The sequence below is a fragment of the Peromyscus californicus genome, unplaced genomic scaffold (genome assembly GCF_007827085.1).
Source record: "Peromyscus californicus insignis strain IS unplaced genomic scaffold, ASM782708v3 Scaffold_10__1_contigs__length_136768540, whole genome shotgun sequence".
Taxonomy (NCBI): domain Eukaryota; kingdom Metazoa; phylum Chordata; class Mammalia; order Rodentia; family Cricetidae; genus Peromyscus; species Peromyscus californicus.
Genome location: NW_026294391.1, coordinates 135,581,076 through 135,596,867, shown reverse-complemented (window position 1 = coordinate 135,596,867; position 15,792 = coordinate 135,581,076). Strand labels below are relative to the sequence as shown.

At 40.4% G+C, this 15,792-nt stretch overlaps 1 protein-coding gene and 1 non-coding gene across 2 annotated transcripts; both read right to left on the bottom strand.

Moving 5' to 3' along the window:
* Positions 1–1,226: 1,226 nt before the first annotated feature.
* On the bottom strand, positions 1,227–14,229 carry Dkc1 (dyskerin pseudouridine synthase 1). The gene is made up of 15 exons (XM_052742771.1): positions 14,006–14,229; positions 13,250–13,317; positions 12,712–12,798; positions 10,888–10,979; positions 10,495–10,679; positions 9,537–9,601; positions 8,852–8,978; positions 8,329–8,459; positions 7,688–7,831; positions 5,580–5,700; positions 4,491–4,609; positions 3,714–3,817; positions 3,206–3,284; positions 2,097–2,234; positions 1,227–1,690 (listed from the first exon to the last, which is right to left on the bottom strand). The coding sequence occupies exons 1-15, from the start codon at positions 14,019–14,021 to the stop codon at positions 1,625–1,627; spliced, it is 1,542 nt and encodes a 513-aa protein (XP_052598731.1). The 5' UTR covers positions 14,022–14,229; the 3' UTR covers positions 1,227–1,624.
* Positions 8,111–8,242, bottom strand: LOC128118150 (small nucleolar RNA SNORA36 family). Its single transcript, XR_008221029.1, has one exon. It is a non-coding gene; the product is annotated as a small nucleolar RNA SNORA36 family (small nucleolar RNA).
* Positions 14,230–15,792: the final 1,563 nt, after the last annotated feature.

Here is a 15,792-nt window from a genome sequence, read left to right as displayed (position 1 = left end):
AATTCCCCAAAAAGCCAGATGTTATCTTTTTTTGTTTTGTTTTGTTTGTTTTTTCAAGACAGGGTTTCTCTGTGTAGCTTTGGGCCTGTCCTGGATCTCGCTCTGTAGACCAGGCTGGCCTCGAACTCACAAAGATCCACCTGGCTCTTCCTCCCAAGTGCTGGGATTAAAGGCGTGCGCCACCACCACCTGGCGGTGTTATCTTCTTAAACCTCCCAGGCAACAACATCAACACAAGATGCTTCTCTGGATTTAACATACAGGTGAGGTTTTTTACAGCAGTGTCCTTGGAAAACTTGTCACTGCCAATATAGGTCTCTAAGAAATGGTGTTTACAGAGCATAAAATTGTCTGCTCTAGGTAGAAGCCACTATGGGCATTTTTAGGCTTCCTATTAAGTCATACTAGAATGAATGAAAATACATCTCACAAAAGCAGGAGCTTAGGGGTGAGGTGAGGCACTTCATACCTGCCTAGGCCCAGGCTCAGACCTTTTAAACCACAATGTTTAAAACTTCTGCTTGTATTCTTGGCTTTGGACACATATTTAACCAATCATTAACACTCCACCCCACCCTTTCTCCCTGGTCACCCTGCAGTCAACACCAGAACTGGCAGTTTCCTACCAGCAAAACAGTTATATCCCCAACCTTGACACCCTCAAGCCCATCTGACCCACTGGCACACAACACATCTACTTTTCCCCTCTGTTTTGGCAAACACTGGATTTGTAATGATTCCCCTTGAGAGCAGTTGACCGCAGGTGATAGGCCCCAATGCCAATGTAAGACACAGAAACAAGAAATTTAAAAGTAGCAAAAGGAAAAGCAAATTTCAAATAGGACAAAAAGATTCCCAGATTTTTAATAAAAATATTTTCATTTTTGTTCTGCCAGCCTAAGATTATCAATTAGAAAACCCAACAGGAATACTTTTAAAAAGCTACAAATCACATTCTTTTCCTAGCAATGAACAAATCCATTCTTCAAAAGAAAATAAACATTAGAACAGGAGGGTATAGGAATGCTTTGGCTTCCCCCCACAAACACAAGTAGCCAAATGGAATTGGATAAATCCTGTTGTACACAACAACAGAGTGCTAGCCCGAACACCATGGACACTACCAGGCCAGCAAGACCCATATCTGATACCAGAGCAGCCCTCACAAGATACTGGAGATAAGATTTCCCAAGTGAACATGGTTCATTTATATTCTTCTACTCAAAGAAGGTTCTATATCATTTTATTTAGATTTAATTTTTACAAACATTAAAAAAAAGCAAACTAGGAGAGGACTATCTATGGCATTGTTTAAAATGGCCATTAGTAAACAGCTGCAGACAGTTACTAGGTAGTGCCACATCTGAAGGTGTGCTCCCCCACTCAAGCAAGCAGAGGGGTCAGTGGCAAAAACTGCTTTTCATCTCTCATATCCTTAAAACAGGACAGGACAGGATAGGATGAGATGGCCACACCCTAACCACTGAGGTCACAAGTGGCAGCTAAAGTGTACCAGAACTCTGTACTCTGTTTGGGACCTCTGTTCTACTCCCTCAACAAAATTTTTTTCAATAAGGTTTTCATTTCTCCTCCTAGCTGGACATAATGCTTCAAGTGGCTTTTACTATTCAGACATCTTTTCCACCACTTTTACTTTCTTCTTCTTTTTCTTTTTCATGATGTCACTGTCCTAAAGAAAGAGAAAGTAAGTTCAAAATACCCATTGCCAAAACATTTATGACTGTTTCCAAAAGAAATCTGGTAAATTGCAGTCAAGTCTGTTCAGGATCTGTAAGGACATTTGGGGTCAAACAAATTTTGCCTGTGACCTTCTCAGTGAAGTTCTAGAGATCTACTTTCAAAAGGGCACTGAGCAATCAAGATATACATCTTCCCCACCCACCAGCAACATAATTCAAACCATGATCCACTGCTCTAAAATGCTGGGTGCCTCTACTTGTCTGTCCAAGGAGAGTGGACAGGGCAAATCCAGAACACAGGGCAGTACCAAAAGTGGCAATGGTAGAACCCCACTCCTGTACCACAATTCCTGTAAAGACTCAGCCAGCACAAAGGTACCCATGGTTTACACATACCCCATCTCCAGCCTCGCCCCCACTTTCTAGCACAGTTTTAGGCTTCTTATCCTTTTTATTCTTCTTCTTTTCCTTCTTCATCAACTGGGGAACAACTGGAGAGGTCTCATCACTTTCACTCTCACTCTCCCGCTTCCTCTGAGATTAAAAAAAAATAATAATTCATCCAGTTAGAAATGTGAGAAGTTACCAAGAAAGATTCCAAGTAAACCCAACAGTAAATTGTGTCTATAAACTTGAATAGTGTCTGATTTATTAAAGATTTGAAAAGACAGTATCTCACTAAATAACAGTACAGAAGGCCATGGGGCATGATGGGTGTGCCAAAGCAGTTTGGGGTATAGAAGACCTTGAGAAACTGTCGCAGTGAACCAACTCCAAGACCTGCAAGTGTTCCCTTAGATGCTCAAACAGGCACAAATCACAAATTCCACCCACGTAGCTTATTACTAGTCACCCAAGTATATAACTGCAGACATACCATTTGGGGCTCTAATGACAGTGGTCCCCCAACCTTGGGAAGCTAAGTTACCATCATATGCTTCACTCTTTTCCTTTAAACAGTGACTGAAAATATTTGCTGGTGTCTTGACAATTCTGTTCCCTGCTGAGTTTCCTCTGGGCCTCTGATTTCAGCACACTTATGCTACCTATCATTTGACCCAGGGTAAAGTCAAATGTGTCACATACATTCCATATAAGGTTATTGCCACAGCAGAGGTAGGAGCCAAGGTCATTCTGATTTTTAAGCCCACACTCCCTCTACAACAGACATAACACAAATGCCACTGAACCCAATAAGCATCAAGTATCAAACAATATTTGTGTGTGGACCACAGCATGGATAAAGCCTGCCTTGCTAGCTAAGACATGGGGCTGGACTACTTTGTTAAACATTTGGTGTATCTTAGCATTCTCTCTCCAAGCACTTTGTGTTTGTGTGTGTGTTTGTGTGTGTGTGTGTGTGTGTGTGTGTGTGCGCGCGCGCGCGCACGCTTTGTTTTGTTTTTCGAGACAGGGTTTCTTTGTGTAGCCCTGGCTGTCCTGGAATTCACTTTGTAGAGGCTGGCCTGGCTTGAAGCACATTTCAAACAGGTCATGCCACTCACTTTTATAACTTTTACTGCTTCAGCAGCTAACTGAGGGGCTTGTACTGCTTCAGTAACCAGTGCTTTCTTGCCAGAATCACTGAAAGACAAACAGGTAATATGAGGTTAAATTCTTGGAGGAGCTTTCCATGGTAGTCCTATCATGTCATGTCCCCTGTTATTCAATGATACTTGGCAACCCCTAAAGTCTCCATGAAAATACTGACGCTGAATAGAAGAACCCACCAGGTGTTTTTGCAGACTGACTCTCCATAGTCCATACCCTGCCCAGTAGGTAGGCTAAGGCCTGTACAGTAGTAGTTACTACCTGGACCAGGCCTAAGAGCCAAGCAAGGAAAAGAAAACTGAGCTGCACTGTTAGGACCTGTGGCCTAGCATTTAGCAGTTGCCCCCCAATAAAACCCTCCATCTCCCCTTGGCTATCTAGTCTCTCTCCTGTCCTCACTTATAATCAATGACCAAATGGTAAGTATACATTACCCCAGTCCCAGGAAAACCCTATCCTTACGTATAGTCAATGTAGTCCTGTTTCCAGGTGGCAGGGGTGTTGTCTGTAGGTTTGCCATGCTTGTCCAAAAGGCCTTGCTTGATCATCATCTTCTTCTGACTTGCCTGGAGGCATTTCAAACATTAGATTATTATCAATACAGAAGTAGCCATTATTATCACACACCGTGACTTAGACCCAGTCTGCATAGAACTGTCCAAGGTTTATTTTATGTATTCTCAGCAGGGCTTCATGCCCCTTACAAAACTGTCTTGAATTCTTCCCTCTCCTCTTATCATCATCAATATCTAACCTATTCTTCACAAGTGAAAAGTCCTTGCCCAGATCTATGATGGGATTAAAACTTTCACTGTAGCCAGCAGTGGTGGCCCATGCCTTTGGTCTCAGCACAGAAGCAGGTGGATATCTATGAGGCCAGTCTGGACCACAGAGCAGGTTCCAGGACAGCCAGGGCTACACAGAGAAACCTGTCTGGAAAAAAAAACCAGGAAGAAAAAGAACTTTCACTGTGGATATTCTAGGAACCAAGCTTCATGTTCTTGAGTCATAGTTCACGACCCAACTGTGATTATTTATGTAATTAATGCCCAAGTGTTTCCCTCAACTAGACTGAGAATCTCTTAAGTCCAAGATAGGGCATGCCTCTGCTCACCATCAATAATCTATAGCCCCAAATAATAAAAGGCTATGGCAATGCAGACATACAAAGAGCTGCTTGAGTGGGTATTTAGTAACACAAATATAACCCAGCAAGGGCTACCACCTAGTGTTACTGACCTTTGGACCTAAACCCCACTTGCGAGGATAGGTGTCTCTCTCCATAATTACCCTCTTTATCTTGGCTACTATACCATGGTCACAGGTAGAAATCACTGCTGTAGTCATCAATGCAATAGCTGCAGGCATTAGAAAGAGAAAAAAAGAATGATTTGGTAATAGATGAGTTCTACTGTTTTATGCCTTCTTAGAACTCATTAAATCCTGAGCTTTTTCTTTGCTTAGGATATATGTGTGGAGAAGAGTCTCCACTACAGCAAGAAGCATTTGAAGTAATATTAAATTTACCAAATTAAAAACCACTCAACAAAAGCAACTGAAGAAACATGTAGCAAGGCATGTATCTCTGGATAGGTACAGGGATGATATATAATACCATCCTCAGGTCCATAGAGCATTTAGTTTTAAGAATCTCTTTCCTGCTATGTTTCAGAATGGACCTCCCACAGGTACCCCATCTGTTCATATAACTAAGACAAGGGATCCCAGTGATATGACTTATTTCTGGTGCAAATTAGGATATTAAACGAATAGCCTGGATTTAATTGAGAAGGCCACAGAGCACTGTAAATTGTAAGGATTATTAATCCAATAGTAGCTAAGGCTTTATAAATTAAAAGTCACTGATGTGCCAGGCGGTGGTGGCACATGCCTTTAATCCCAGCAGTCAGAAGGCAGAGGCAGGTGAATCTCTATGAGTTGGAAACCAGCCTGGTCTACAGAGCTAGTTCCAGGACAGCCAAGTCTAAAACAGAAACCCAGTCTCGAAAAACCAAAAAAAGTCACTAACTACAAGTTACCCGACAGCAAACAAGGAGTGAATTAAAATCTCTCCTTTAATCATCACAGACAGCCATCACTACTCTTACTCTTGGAATTTCACTAAAGAGCCAAGAGCATATAAACATACAACACTCCTTAATCTATACCTGACTAACCTGTCTGTTCATAAATTATCCATACAAACCCCAGGAGACACCATAATTAGATAAAACTGAGGGACCATGACATGAGACCGGCCTACAATGAGCCTAGATTTGATGGTGCAGAGCCAATTCCAGAAATAATGAGGGCTACTCCCCTCCTTACCCATGCAGATAGCTTCCCCCTTGGTGGTAATGACCACAATCTCCTGGTTGACCTCAATGCCATCCTCATATCGGAGAACACCAGGAAGCATGATCTTGGCCCCATAGCAGATTGCATTCACCTATGGAGACAGTATCACATGAGGGCCAGATGTTATCCATTATTTCTGTTCTACTTCCATACCAGAACAGAACAAGACTACAAGGGGGGAGGTAGCCTGAGAGTGGAAAATAGGAATAATAGCACTGACAGTTCACTGACTACAATGCAGTATGAAGGAACACAGAACAGTAACAAACACCTATCATATGCTAGCACTGCTCTAAAATTTTCACATATGCTACAAAATACTAAAGAAAACTTTAAAGATGATTCAACAAGTCTGATGGCCCATGTTCAATCCTAAAACACACATAAAGATGGAAGGAGGAAACTGACTCCACAAAATTAAGCGCTGAGCTCCAAAGACATTACAGTATGCATATGTTCACACATAATTACATACATCACAACATATACATAATAAAAATAAGTAAGAATGCCTCAATGGTCTATACAAATAGGGTATTGGACTCTACTTTTATCACATGACCCATGAATATTGTCATCTAGAATAATAAACCAAAACTTAGGGGCTGGAGAGATGGTTAAGAGCTTGTTCTTACAGGGGACCTGGGTTTCCCTGCACCCACTTGGTGGCTCTCAAACATATGTAACTCCAGTCCAAGAGGGTCCTTGACCTTTGAGGCCCCAGGTATGCATGTAGTACAGACATACATGCAAACAAAATACTCATACACATAAAACAAAATAAATCCTATCTTAGGTGCCAGAGAAATGGCTCAGCAGGTAAAGGTACTTGCCCTGAAGCCTGACTACCCAAGTTTGATCCTTGGAATCCATGTGGTGGAAGGAGAGAACCAATTCTCATAAGTTGTCCTCAATCAACCTCCGTGTATATGTATGCACATACATACAAATAAAACATAATTTTAAAAAACCTGCCACAATTTTCTATCAGACTGTTCCACAGGACTGCTCTTGAATATTTGTCAGGAAAAAATAGTACATTTACTAGAGATGAAGCAATAACAAACACCCAAAGCAACTTGCTAACAAAATTACCAGACCTATTAAATCACATCCACATTTCTATATGGAATTTATTATCCCAGAAGTACAAATTAAGGCCACTTCTCCAGTTCTGCGACCCCCAATGCACGTGTATGCCTCTTATCATCTTGTCTTTACTCAATTAGATCTCTTGCTGACCATATTCTAATTTCTCTTTAAATTCACTCAGAAGCCAACAGTCTGACCCCAGCACAAGAAAGGTACATTTATACAATTATGTGGTTAAGCTTTCTCAGTTCCTGTTAATGTCACACCTTAATATATCTCTTCAATTTTTCCCCTCTATTATGAGTTTTCAGAAGACTTACACATATTTTAAGATTTAAATATGCTTAAGTATCTAACCACAAACTGTTACACATATAGAAATTTGTCTTTCAAAAAATCTTATGACTATATATTTAAATTATTAGGACCATTTCTAATTACAAGGTAATAAGTAAATATACGATAAGAGCTGATGATCAGCTTAGTGAAGTCTGGATTATATTGTCTCAAATGATAATATACTTTAACAGAAGAAAGCAGCATTTCATTGAAATCCCTACAGGGTAAATAACATACCTCTAAACTCTCCAGTCCTAAACTTTACCTACTGAAACAATCTTTTATAGTAACTTAAATAAATCAAGATTATTTTAGGCACAGACAGAGCAACAAATTAAAGGAGGGCAAATTTTTAGATATCATTGATAGTTTAGGACTTGAATAAAGTTGCTTGGGAAAGACTTTCAATGTTAAATTTACATTATTGAAATTCTACTTTAAAGTGATATACCTGGTTTTAACTTAATTTAACAAATCTAGCCATAACTGTTTCCTATTAGTGGCACAAAAGAGAATCTATACAACTAAAAGGGGGGAAGAGTAACCACAAGGAAAATAAAAATACAATAAATATGACTTTATAATGTTAACATTTCATCTTTGGAGCCACATTCTCTGCAAACATGGACTCTTAATCCATAACTTACTGCACTATCTTTCATAACCAGACGTTTATGAGATGTCAACAGCTTTTCCAAAGGGTAAACAACACGCCGCAAGTAACTCTCATCCTTATGGTTATCATACAGCCACTGAGCATCGAGTACATCATGCATTGTCACCATGTGGTCCTGAAAAGCAGTCAGATATTAAATTGTGTCTTCATACTGTATATCCATCCATCAGACCCCTAAACTTTTTACAACTGAATGTAACTATACATTGTCTTCTAGCCCAGGCTCATCATGAGACTTTAGAATCTACTTTGGGGTATTTGTACATGTTGCCATCTTAGATCTAGGTAGGCACTCCAATTTTTGGTACTGCTAGGGATGGAACCCAGGTGGTGTTTGTAAATGCTTGCCAAGTGCTCTTAACACTGAGTCACACCTGCAAACTCTAAGCAAGATTGGTGTAGACTAGGAAGTGTATGAATAGAGTAATACTCTCAATTCAGTCATTTCCCTTAGCCAATTTCAATGTCCCAAAGTTTAATTAACAGAACAGGGAAGCTGCCCTGAACTGAACTCAACACTCTGGAATCTTTCGTAACATGTAAAGCAGAGTTCTACCAAGGGCAGAGTCTTAAGAATCAGTTCTAAAACTGTCTAGTCCCATAATTGCATACCTTTTCACTCATGACTCCAGAACGCACCCTCCGAAGTTCCTGCATCTGACCACCAACTCCCAGTAGCAAGCCAAGGTGTACACATAGTGTCCGAATGTAGGTGCCAGCTTCACAGCTCACCCAAAAGATTCCTAAGATAAGACACACACACACACACACACACACAAACAAGTAGGACCTATTTTCTAAAGCAAACACATGATATTCCCCCTCTCCAACTGAACCATGATTAGAGAAACCCTGGACATGGTGGTGCCCAACTTTAATCTCAGAGACAAATGGATCTCTGTGAATTCAAGGACAGCCTGGATTACATACATAGCAAGTTCCAGACCAACCAGAGCTACATAATGGAGAGACCCTATCTAAAACGAACAAAATGATTGGAGTTAAGAGACATAGGGAATAGTGTATGACTACACAACGTCCTCAAAGTTTCTACTCATAACAGAATCCCTGAGAATGCATTCCCACCTGTTGTGGGTCTAAAGCAATTCAGCTTGGTTTAGGCCTAATGACCCACCTAATCGTCTTTCAGGATCATATTCTATCATTTTGCTCTCGTAGATAGTCCTCACTCGAAGCTGCCTCTTTACTGCAGCAATAAGTGGGGGTCGCTGAAACAGGGCACCTGTCAGAGTTTCTAGAGCCTAAGAACAAAGCACAAACCAAAAAAAAAAAAAAACCCATTCATTATGTGGGCTCATTTTTAAATAAGACAAAAGGGCATATTTAGGGAGTTTAAGGACATAATTCAAATATAAAAGTTTTCTTTCAATAACTTAAGAGCTAAAGGCCCTTTAGTTCAGTTTCCTCTTCTTCAATTGAGGGATGGCTCAGTGTAGCGTGAATCCTAATTGGTCTTAATAATAAAAGCCCAGATATTGGGGTAATTTCAGGCTTAGGAGTTGGTGAGGTAAGAGGTGGCTGTGGTTTGCTCCATTGTCTCTCTGATCTTTCAGCATTTACCCCAAAATCTGGCTCGGTCTTTTATTATTAAGACCAATTAGGATTCGCACTACAGCTCAGTGCTAATCAGAACTTCTTCCTGAGGAAAGATATGACCGGTTGTTCTCCACCCAGGAGATTAGGACAGCTCATAAAAGGGTACAAGATCTACTAACCAGGAAAACTTCCCTGTTTCTAGATATTTAGGAGTTCAGACACCCAAATCACCAAAGGCACCTTCCCTACAGTTATAGACTTACCCTAGAAAGCTGAGTACCCCCTTCAATAGCATTGTGCAGCCGAACAATTCCCACATACTCTTTGCCTGAAAAATGACAAAAGAGTAGTCAGGTGTGGCCACTGACTTTTCTGTTTTACATTATGTTCTACCACTGCCATTTTACATGGTAGAAGCAGCAGGGAATCCAACATCACGTTTCAATAAAATCTATACTGACAGATTTCATGTTGCAGATAGGGAAGAGAAATGAAGTTATTTTTTCTTGGGTCAGGCATAGCACATGCCTACAACCTAAACCCAGCAGTTTGGAGGCCAAGATGGGAAGACTGAGGTTTCCAAGGCAGCATGAGCTACACAGCAAAACCTTGTCTCAAAAAAAGAAAGGAAGGTAAAAAGAACATACACACACTTTACTGCCAAATGTGATGGCAGATGGAGTACCTACTGTTTAGTCTGACTGGAAAACACCTTGCACTTTAAGAATAATTTTCTCCAATAAAAACAATGGAAAGACACTTGGGATAGAAGCATGACTAGAGAGTTAAGCAGCAGCAAGCATGCTGGGCAGTGGTGGCACACGCTTTTAATCCCAGCACTTAGGAAGCAGAGGCAGGCAGATCTTTTGAGTTTGAGGCCAGCCTGGTCTACAGAGAAACCCTGTCTCAAAAAACAAACAAAAACAAAACAAAAAACAACAAATAAAAACCAACAGCAGCAAGCATAGAATTGGACATGACCCAGCAACAGGAATGGACTAGTTAGTTCAATATACACATGCCTAGTGTCTGGACTTTTAAAAAAAGAACCACCAGATTTTGGCAGAGAACAGAATTATTATATAGAAACCAAATGACACTCCTGCATTAAGATTTTATTTTCTAAAGAAAGTGTCCAAGAGCCAAAATGTAGAAGTGAAACAAGTACAGAATGTTTTCTAATCACTAAAGAGATAGCCCCCTACTCTTTCTTCTACACACCTGCACTCTGTTGTGATTTCACCAAACGAGTAGCTCGTTCAATGCACACAATTAAACAACCAGTCACTTTGGGATCTAGTGTGCCACTGTGGCCTGTCTTCTCTACCCGAAGTATTCGTCGGATCCAGGCTACCACCTCATGGGAAGAGGGGTTAGAGGGCTTGTCAAGATTAATGAAACCTGTCCTAGAATAGAAAAAAAAAAGTAATTGTACCACCTGTTCTTATGGTCTAAAAACAGTGTGAAGAGTTACAAAGAAAAGCAAATCACATGTATAGACTATATATTCAGGGCAAAGCTGTTCTAAGCTGCCACTACTTCCATGAATAACTAATGTGAAAGCATCAGTTTCAAAATAATTTAAGTTTGGACAGAGCCATTCACCATGCTTACCTGATATAGTCCCCAATCTCCCTCTTCAAAGGATTTGAACCACAAGGAATAGGTGTATAGTGTGCTGTCCTTACATTTAGCTTATCAAAATTCTAGAAAGCAATAACATAAGTTTAATAACACATCGATAGAAGTAAAACAAGAGTCAGTAAGTACCACCACCAACCATGCATGGCAGCCCTTCAAGTCCATAAATGTATAGTTTTGTTCCTATTATTAACACCACTATTAAGCCTTCTATATACTGGGGAAACTCCCAATACTATTGAGAAAAGGACAAATCTGAGAATTTATAGTCAATGCTCTAAAAAGACCTGTTGAGGGTACTATAAAACACAAAATAGACTTTCTCAGATCACCCAAATTGAAGATGGCTGGCAACTTTCCTCAACACGAGCAGTTTGGTTCTGCTCCAGATACCTACTACCTCTGCTCTTAATCTGTTCCTTTTCAGTCTCCTGCCTAAGGCTTAGCCACCAGTTAGGAAGAATTCACCAACTGAAGCCCATCTTGATATATCAGTTTAGTTTCATTACGCCTACTACAAATAGCAATGCTTGTTTAATTGTCTCTCCCATCTCTGTGTGCTAGCTATTTTTCCAGGGACAACATAAGAAACGCAGATGCCATTCAAATGATAGTGAATTATAATCAAGCAGAAAGTGAACTTGGTTGAATGATATAAACAAACCTCACTATTTCACCAATACGTACATACGATTTATTAAAATTCTTGGTCAGGCCAGTGAGATGGCTCAATGGGTAAGGATGCCTACTGCCAAGCCTGACAACTCAAGTTCAACTTCAGGAACTCACACTGTAGTTGAGAATGGACTTCTGCAAGTTGTTCTTTGACTTTCACATGCATGTCATGTGTGGTGTGCTCCCCCTATGTCACCCACACACTCTAATAAGTGAAATAAAAATTTATATTTAAAAACCCTCTTTGGGGCTGGAGAGATGGCTCATTGGTTAGAGCACTAGCTGCTCTTCCAGGACCCAGGTTCAATTCCCAGCACCCACATGGCAGCTCACAACAGTCTGTAACCCAAGTTCCAGTGAATCTGACATCTTCATACAGACATACATTCAGGCAAAATACCATAAAAAATAACTTTAAAAAAAACCTCTTTGTTAAGAGATGTCTCAACTTTATAACTGGTATCCATTTTGTGAAAATTATAAATTTTAGTTCAACCCATTATTCAATGTCACCATTTAAATCCCTAAATGATAATCATAAAATCTATGACATACAATCAGGAACTGTTAAGCATGCTTCATAGAATACCTGCTATAACTCCCAGGACATCATCCAAAGAGAAAATATCATGAGCAACTAATAGATTCAATGAGGTTAGTTAAATGTCTAGCCTAAGGTCACATACAATCTTGATTCAAAGGTGTCTGGCTTCAAAACTTATGTTCTTAGGCACTGAAACATTCTACAAGACATGATTTCAGATGTGCAATTGTTTAAAAACTGACAGCAATTAACATTTTGGTGATGTACTATATTCCAGAACAACATTGGATGAATTACAAATTTAAATAAATGAGTCCTTCATCTCAGATACATTGAAAAACTGTCTTAATGCTGCATCATTTGGCAGTTTTCTAAATGTAAAATATGCTGGCACTAGGCATTCTTTTTTTTTTTCCCTTTTCTTTGAGACAGGGTCTCTCTATGTAAACCAGGCTGGCCTGGCCCACTGGGATTAAAGGCATGCATCATCATGCCCAGCCCAGCAGTAAGCATTCTTTATTAGCTGTTTAATTAGAAATCTGAAATTCAAGCATCCATCTGATACACACAGCACATACCTTTAGTAACAAGGGCCACTGAGAAGTGTCCAATTGAGCCACTTTGGATTCTGGTTTGATAAGAAATTCTTCAGCATGTTGTATTTCCTTCAATAGAGCAGAAACATATTATCTTCTCACCTGACTTTGGGCATTTCTAATACTAGGACAGAAGTGCACCCTTTTAAACAAACAAGGGGGAAGGAGGGGTGTAGATTTCTGAAAGTGGGTGTCAATAGGACCTCTAAAAGTGAATTGAAAAAGGAGCTCACTAAACTCTAGGGATAGTGAGTTGAGTCCAATATTTTAACAAAACTGTGGGTCTGCTGATGGAATAAGGAAGAAAAATTCAGGGAGAACATTTCACCATTTAGTAAGCCATGCATGATAGAAAACTTCTCTGGGAGTTGTGTTATTTCAGGTTTTGCTGATTCTACATAATGACCACTAAGTACCAACATATTGCTTGAGAATATTTTTAAAGCATTTTCTCCCTTTAATGTGTTTGAATTATCTCAATCTCACTCACTCAAAGCAAAGTAAAACATTTCCTACTCACAGCTACATCTTCTTCTTGTAATGGCTTCCGGTCTTTTTTCTTCTTATGCTTCTTTGGGAAAGTAATTACTACAAGAAACAAACTCAAGATTTGGAGATTTCTTTGAAAACTAAAACCAAAGTTTAAAATTAAGTCTAAACAGGACAGACAGAAAAAAATATTAAGTCTAGCATTACTGAAGAAAACTTAAGTTTGTGAGGCCAAACACTAGATGGCTTGGCTAGTAAATTACTCTAGCACGTGTTGGTTTCCCTTCGTGTTCTCCACGTGGCTGTGCGAAGGCCAAATATACTTAGGGAAGGTAAGTCCACAGGCTGGAAAGTTCCACAAATAACCACTGCACCGTCCGGAAGAGCTTGTGATCTCTTAAATTTTTCTTGCAAGTGTGAGTTACACTCGCTCCCGGCTCCTTTACCCCTTCCTTTGCTACCCTCATTTCAGTAATATCCTGTCTAATGGCAGCAGAAATGCTACCACGTCTCCTTATCACGACACAGTCGCCTCCACGGCTGAGATGCCTATGGAAAGGGACCGGGTGTAGTCTTTTGCGCGAGGCCCGGACCTAATGGAGCCTAGGCACTGGAGGGTTCTAGCACTCGTGCACTCGCCTATAGAGCTCGGGCCTAGCGGAGACGCGGCCAAAGTGAGGGCTGGAAAGTGCAGAACCGCGGATCACAATACAACCTCACTATCACTAGCTCAGGGGTTATCAGGAGGGCTCGCAGGTCTCACGACACGGCCACCCGTAACCCTTACCTTCTGCATCCGCCATCTTGCACCGCACCGCGTGCGTCCCGCCCAAGCCGCCACCAGCTAGAAACAGCAGATTCCTACCATCTGAGGCCCGTCAGGCCGCCGCTAGGACCCGCCCACCGTTGCACCGCCCCTAGCTTGATGGGACAAGCAAAGGGAAGTGGCAAGGAGGATGGGTAGTGGAGAAGGGGGTGGGGGGGAGAAGTCTCAAGGAATGCGCGGGCTGTCTGCTCAATCCCATTGGCTGGCCCACTGAGGTGCGACTGCGCATGCGCCTGGAAACTCCTCCCAACTCTTATGTTTCCGCCTTGGAGCCTTTGGGAGGCGTCTACAGCGGCAGTCTGGAGCGGGTGTGCATACACTAATGTCGCGGTTTCAATCTACTGCTTCAGCACCTACTAGCGCTCTATAAATATTATCTAGTGCTAACTCATACCGACATTTTCTGTTTGTTACCATGCCAATCTCAGTTGAAAAAAAGCGTTGAAGAATAGAGTGAAAGTGAAAGCCGTTCTCTTCTTGAAATCCCTATCAAGTTATGACTGTATTGGCCAGTAGGAATTGAGTGCGAGCCTCTTGTGAACTTTTAAATTTTCTAGCAGCCTCATCAGACTAAAAAAAATGAAAATGATTCTCAATAGTTAATTTTACATAATCCTGCACATCTGAAATGTTATTTTAACATGGAAGCAATATGTAATATTTTACTTTTTTTCCTTCATGAAGTTTTTCCAGTGTGTGTCTCACATTTAAACTACACACCTCAGTTCTAACTCCACAGCCAGGATCTAGTGGCTGCAATATGTAACAGCCAGGAAGTAACAGCTCCAGGATTGAGCCTCGACTTTTGTCTGGTAGATTCTTCTGTCTGTTATTCCGTGCTGCTGTATTTCATGTTAAATCTCTGGAATATCCTCCACCCTATTTCCTATTCTACCTCGGTAGATTCTTTTGACTTTCTGGATACATAACCTAGCTCTAGTGAATTTGATAAATCATTAGTTATCTAATACTTCATTGTAAATCGTTTGCCAATAATTTTCCAGTTAGTTGCTGCTGACAACAACAAAAAATTTGTTCCTTTTCTTCTGATCTGCAATGCCAAGATTAGATTTTTTTTTCAGTTTTGTTTTACTGTGACTTATATTGGTGTTTCCTTGCCCAATTGTTAGTCTTTCTGGAATTTATTTTGGTAATAATGGTGATGATCAGAATTGACTATTTACAGATAAAACCCTTAGAACTAAGGATTATTGTTTTATAATGCCCCAGTAGTAAATATTTGGCTGAGTGAATTTGAAGTACTCATTCTCCATTTTTCCACTGGCTTCATCTTTGTCCTATATCTATGCTCAAATCTTTTAGGAAAGATTTTGCTTTCAGAGAGTTCCAGAATCAGGTGGTTTTTCTTCACCCTTCTCTCACTATTAATAATGTCTCACAAATAAATAATGTCTCTATTTCTCCAGTGGCCTCCTGCAGGCCCACCTTTTTCTACTTTTCCTAAATACATTGTCTTAACACAGCAGCCTGAAAGTACCATTAAACTCAGGTCCTGTCTGTGCTTAAAATACTTTAAGGATTGGTGATAAGGTTCAGCAGTGGAGTGCTTGCCCAGAATACCCAAAGCCTTAGGCTTGATTCTCATATTGCTAAATAAGTAAGTAAATAAATAAATAAATAAATAATCCTTTAAGGGTTCTATAATGAGTTAAAGAATGATCCATCTTTGGCCTATAGGCTTAGTCTCTCAGTTATTTTTCTTTGTGTCCTGTAGAATGTCTGGCAGT

Excerpts from the sequence above, each read along its gene's own strand:
- Dkc1 (XM_052742771.1), bottom strand. Across the intron at positions 5,701-7,687 it reads TGGTTATGAAAGATAGTGCA|GTGAATGCAATCTGCTATGG; the intron begins GTAAGTTATGGA and ends CTGTCTCCATAG. Across the intron at positions 4,610-5,579 it reads GGGGGAAGCTATCTGCATGG|CTATTGCATTGATGACTACA; the intron begins GTAAGGAGGGGA and ends TAATGCCTGCAG.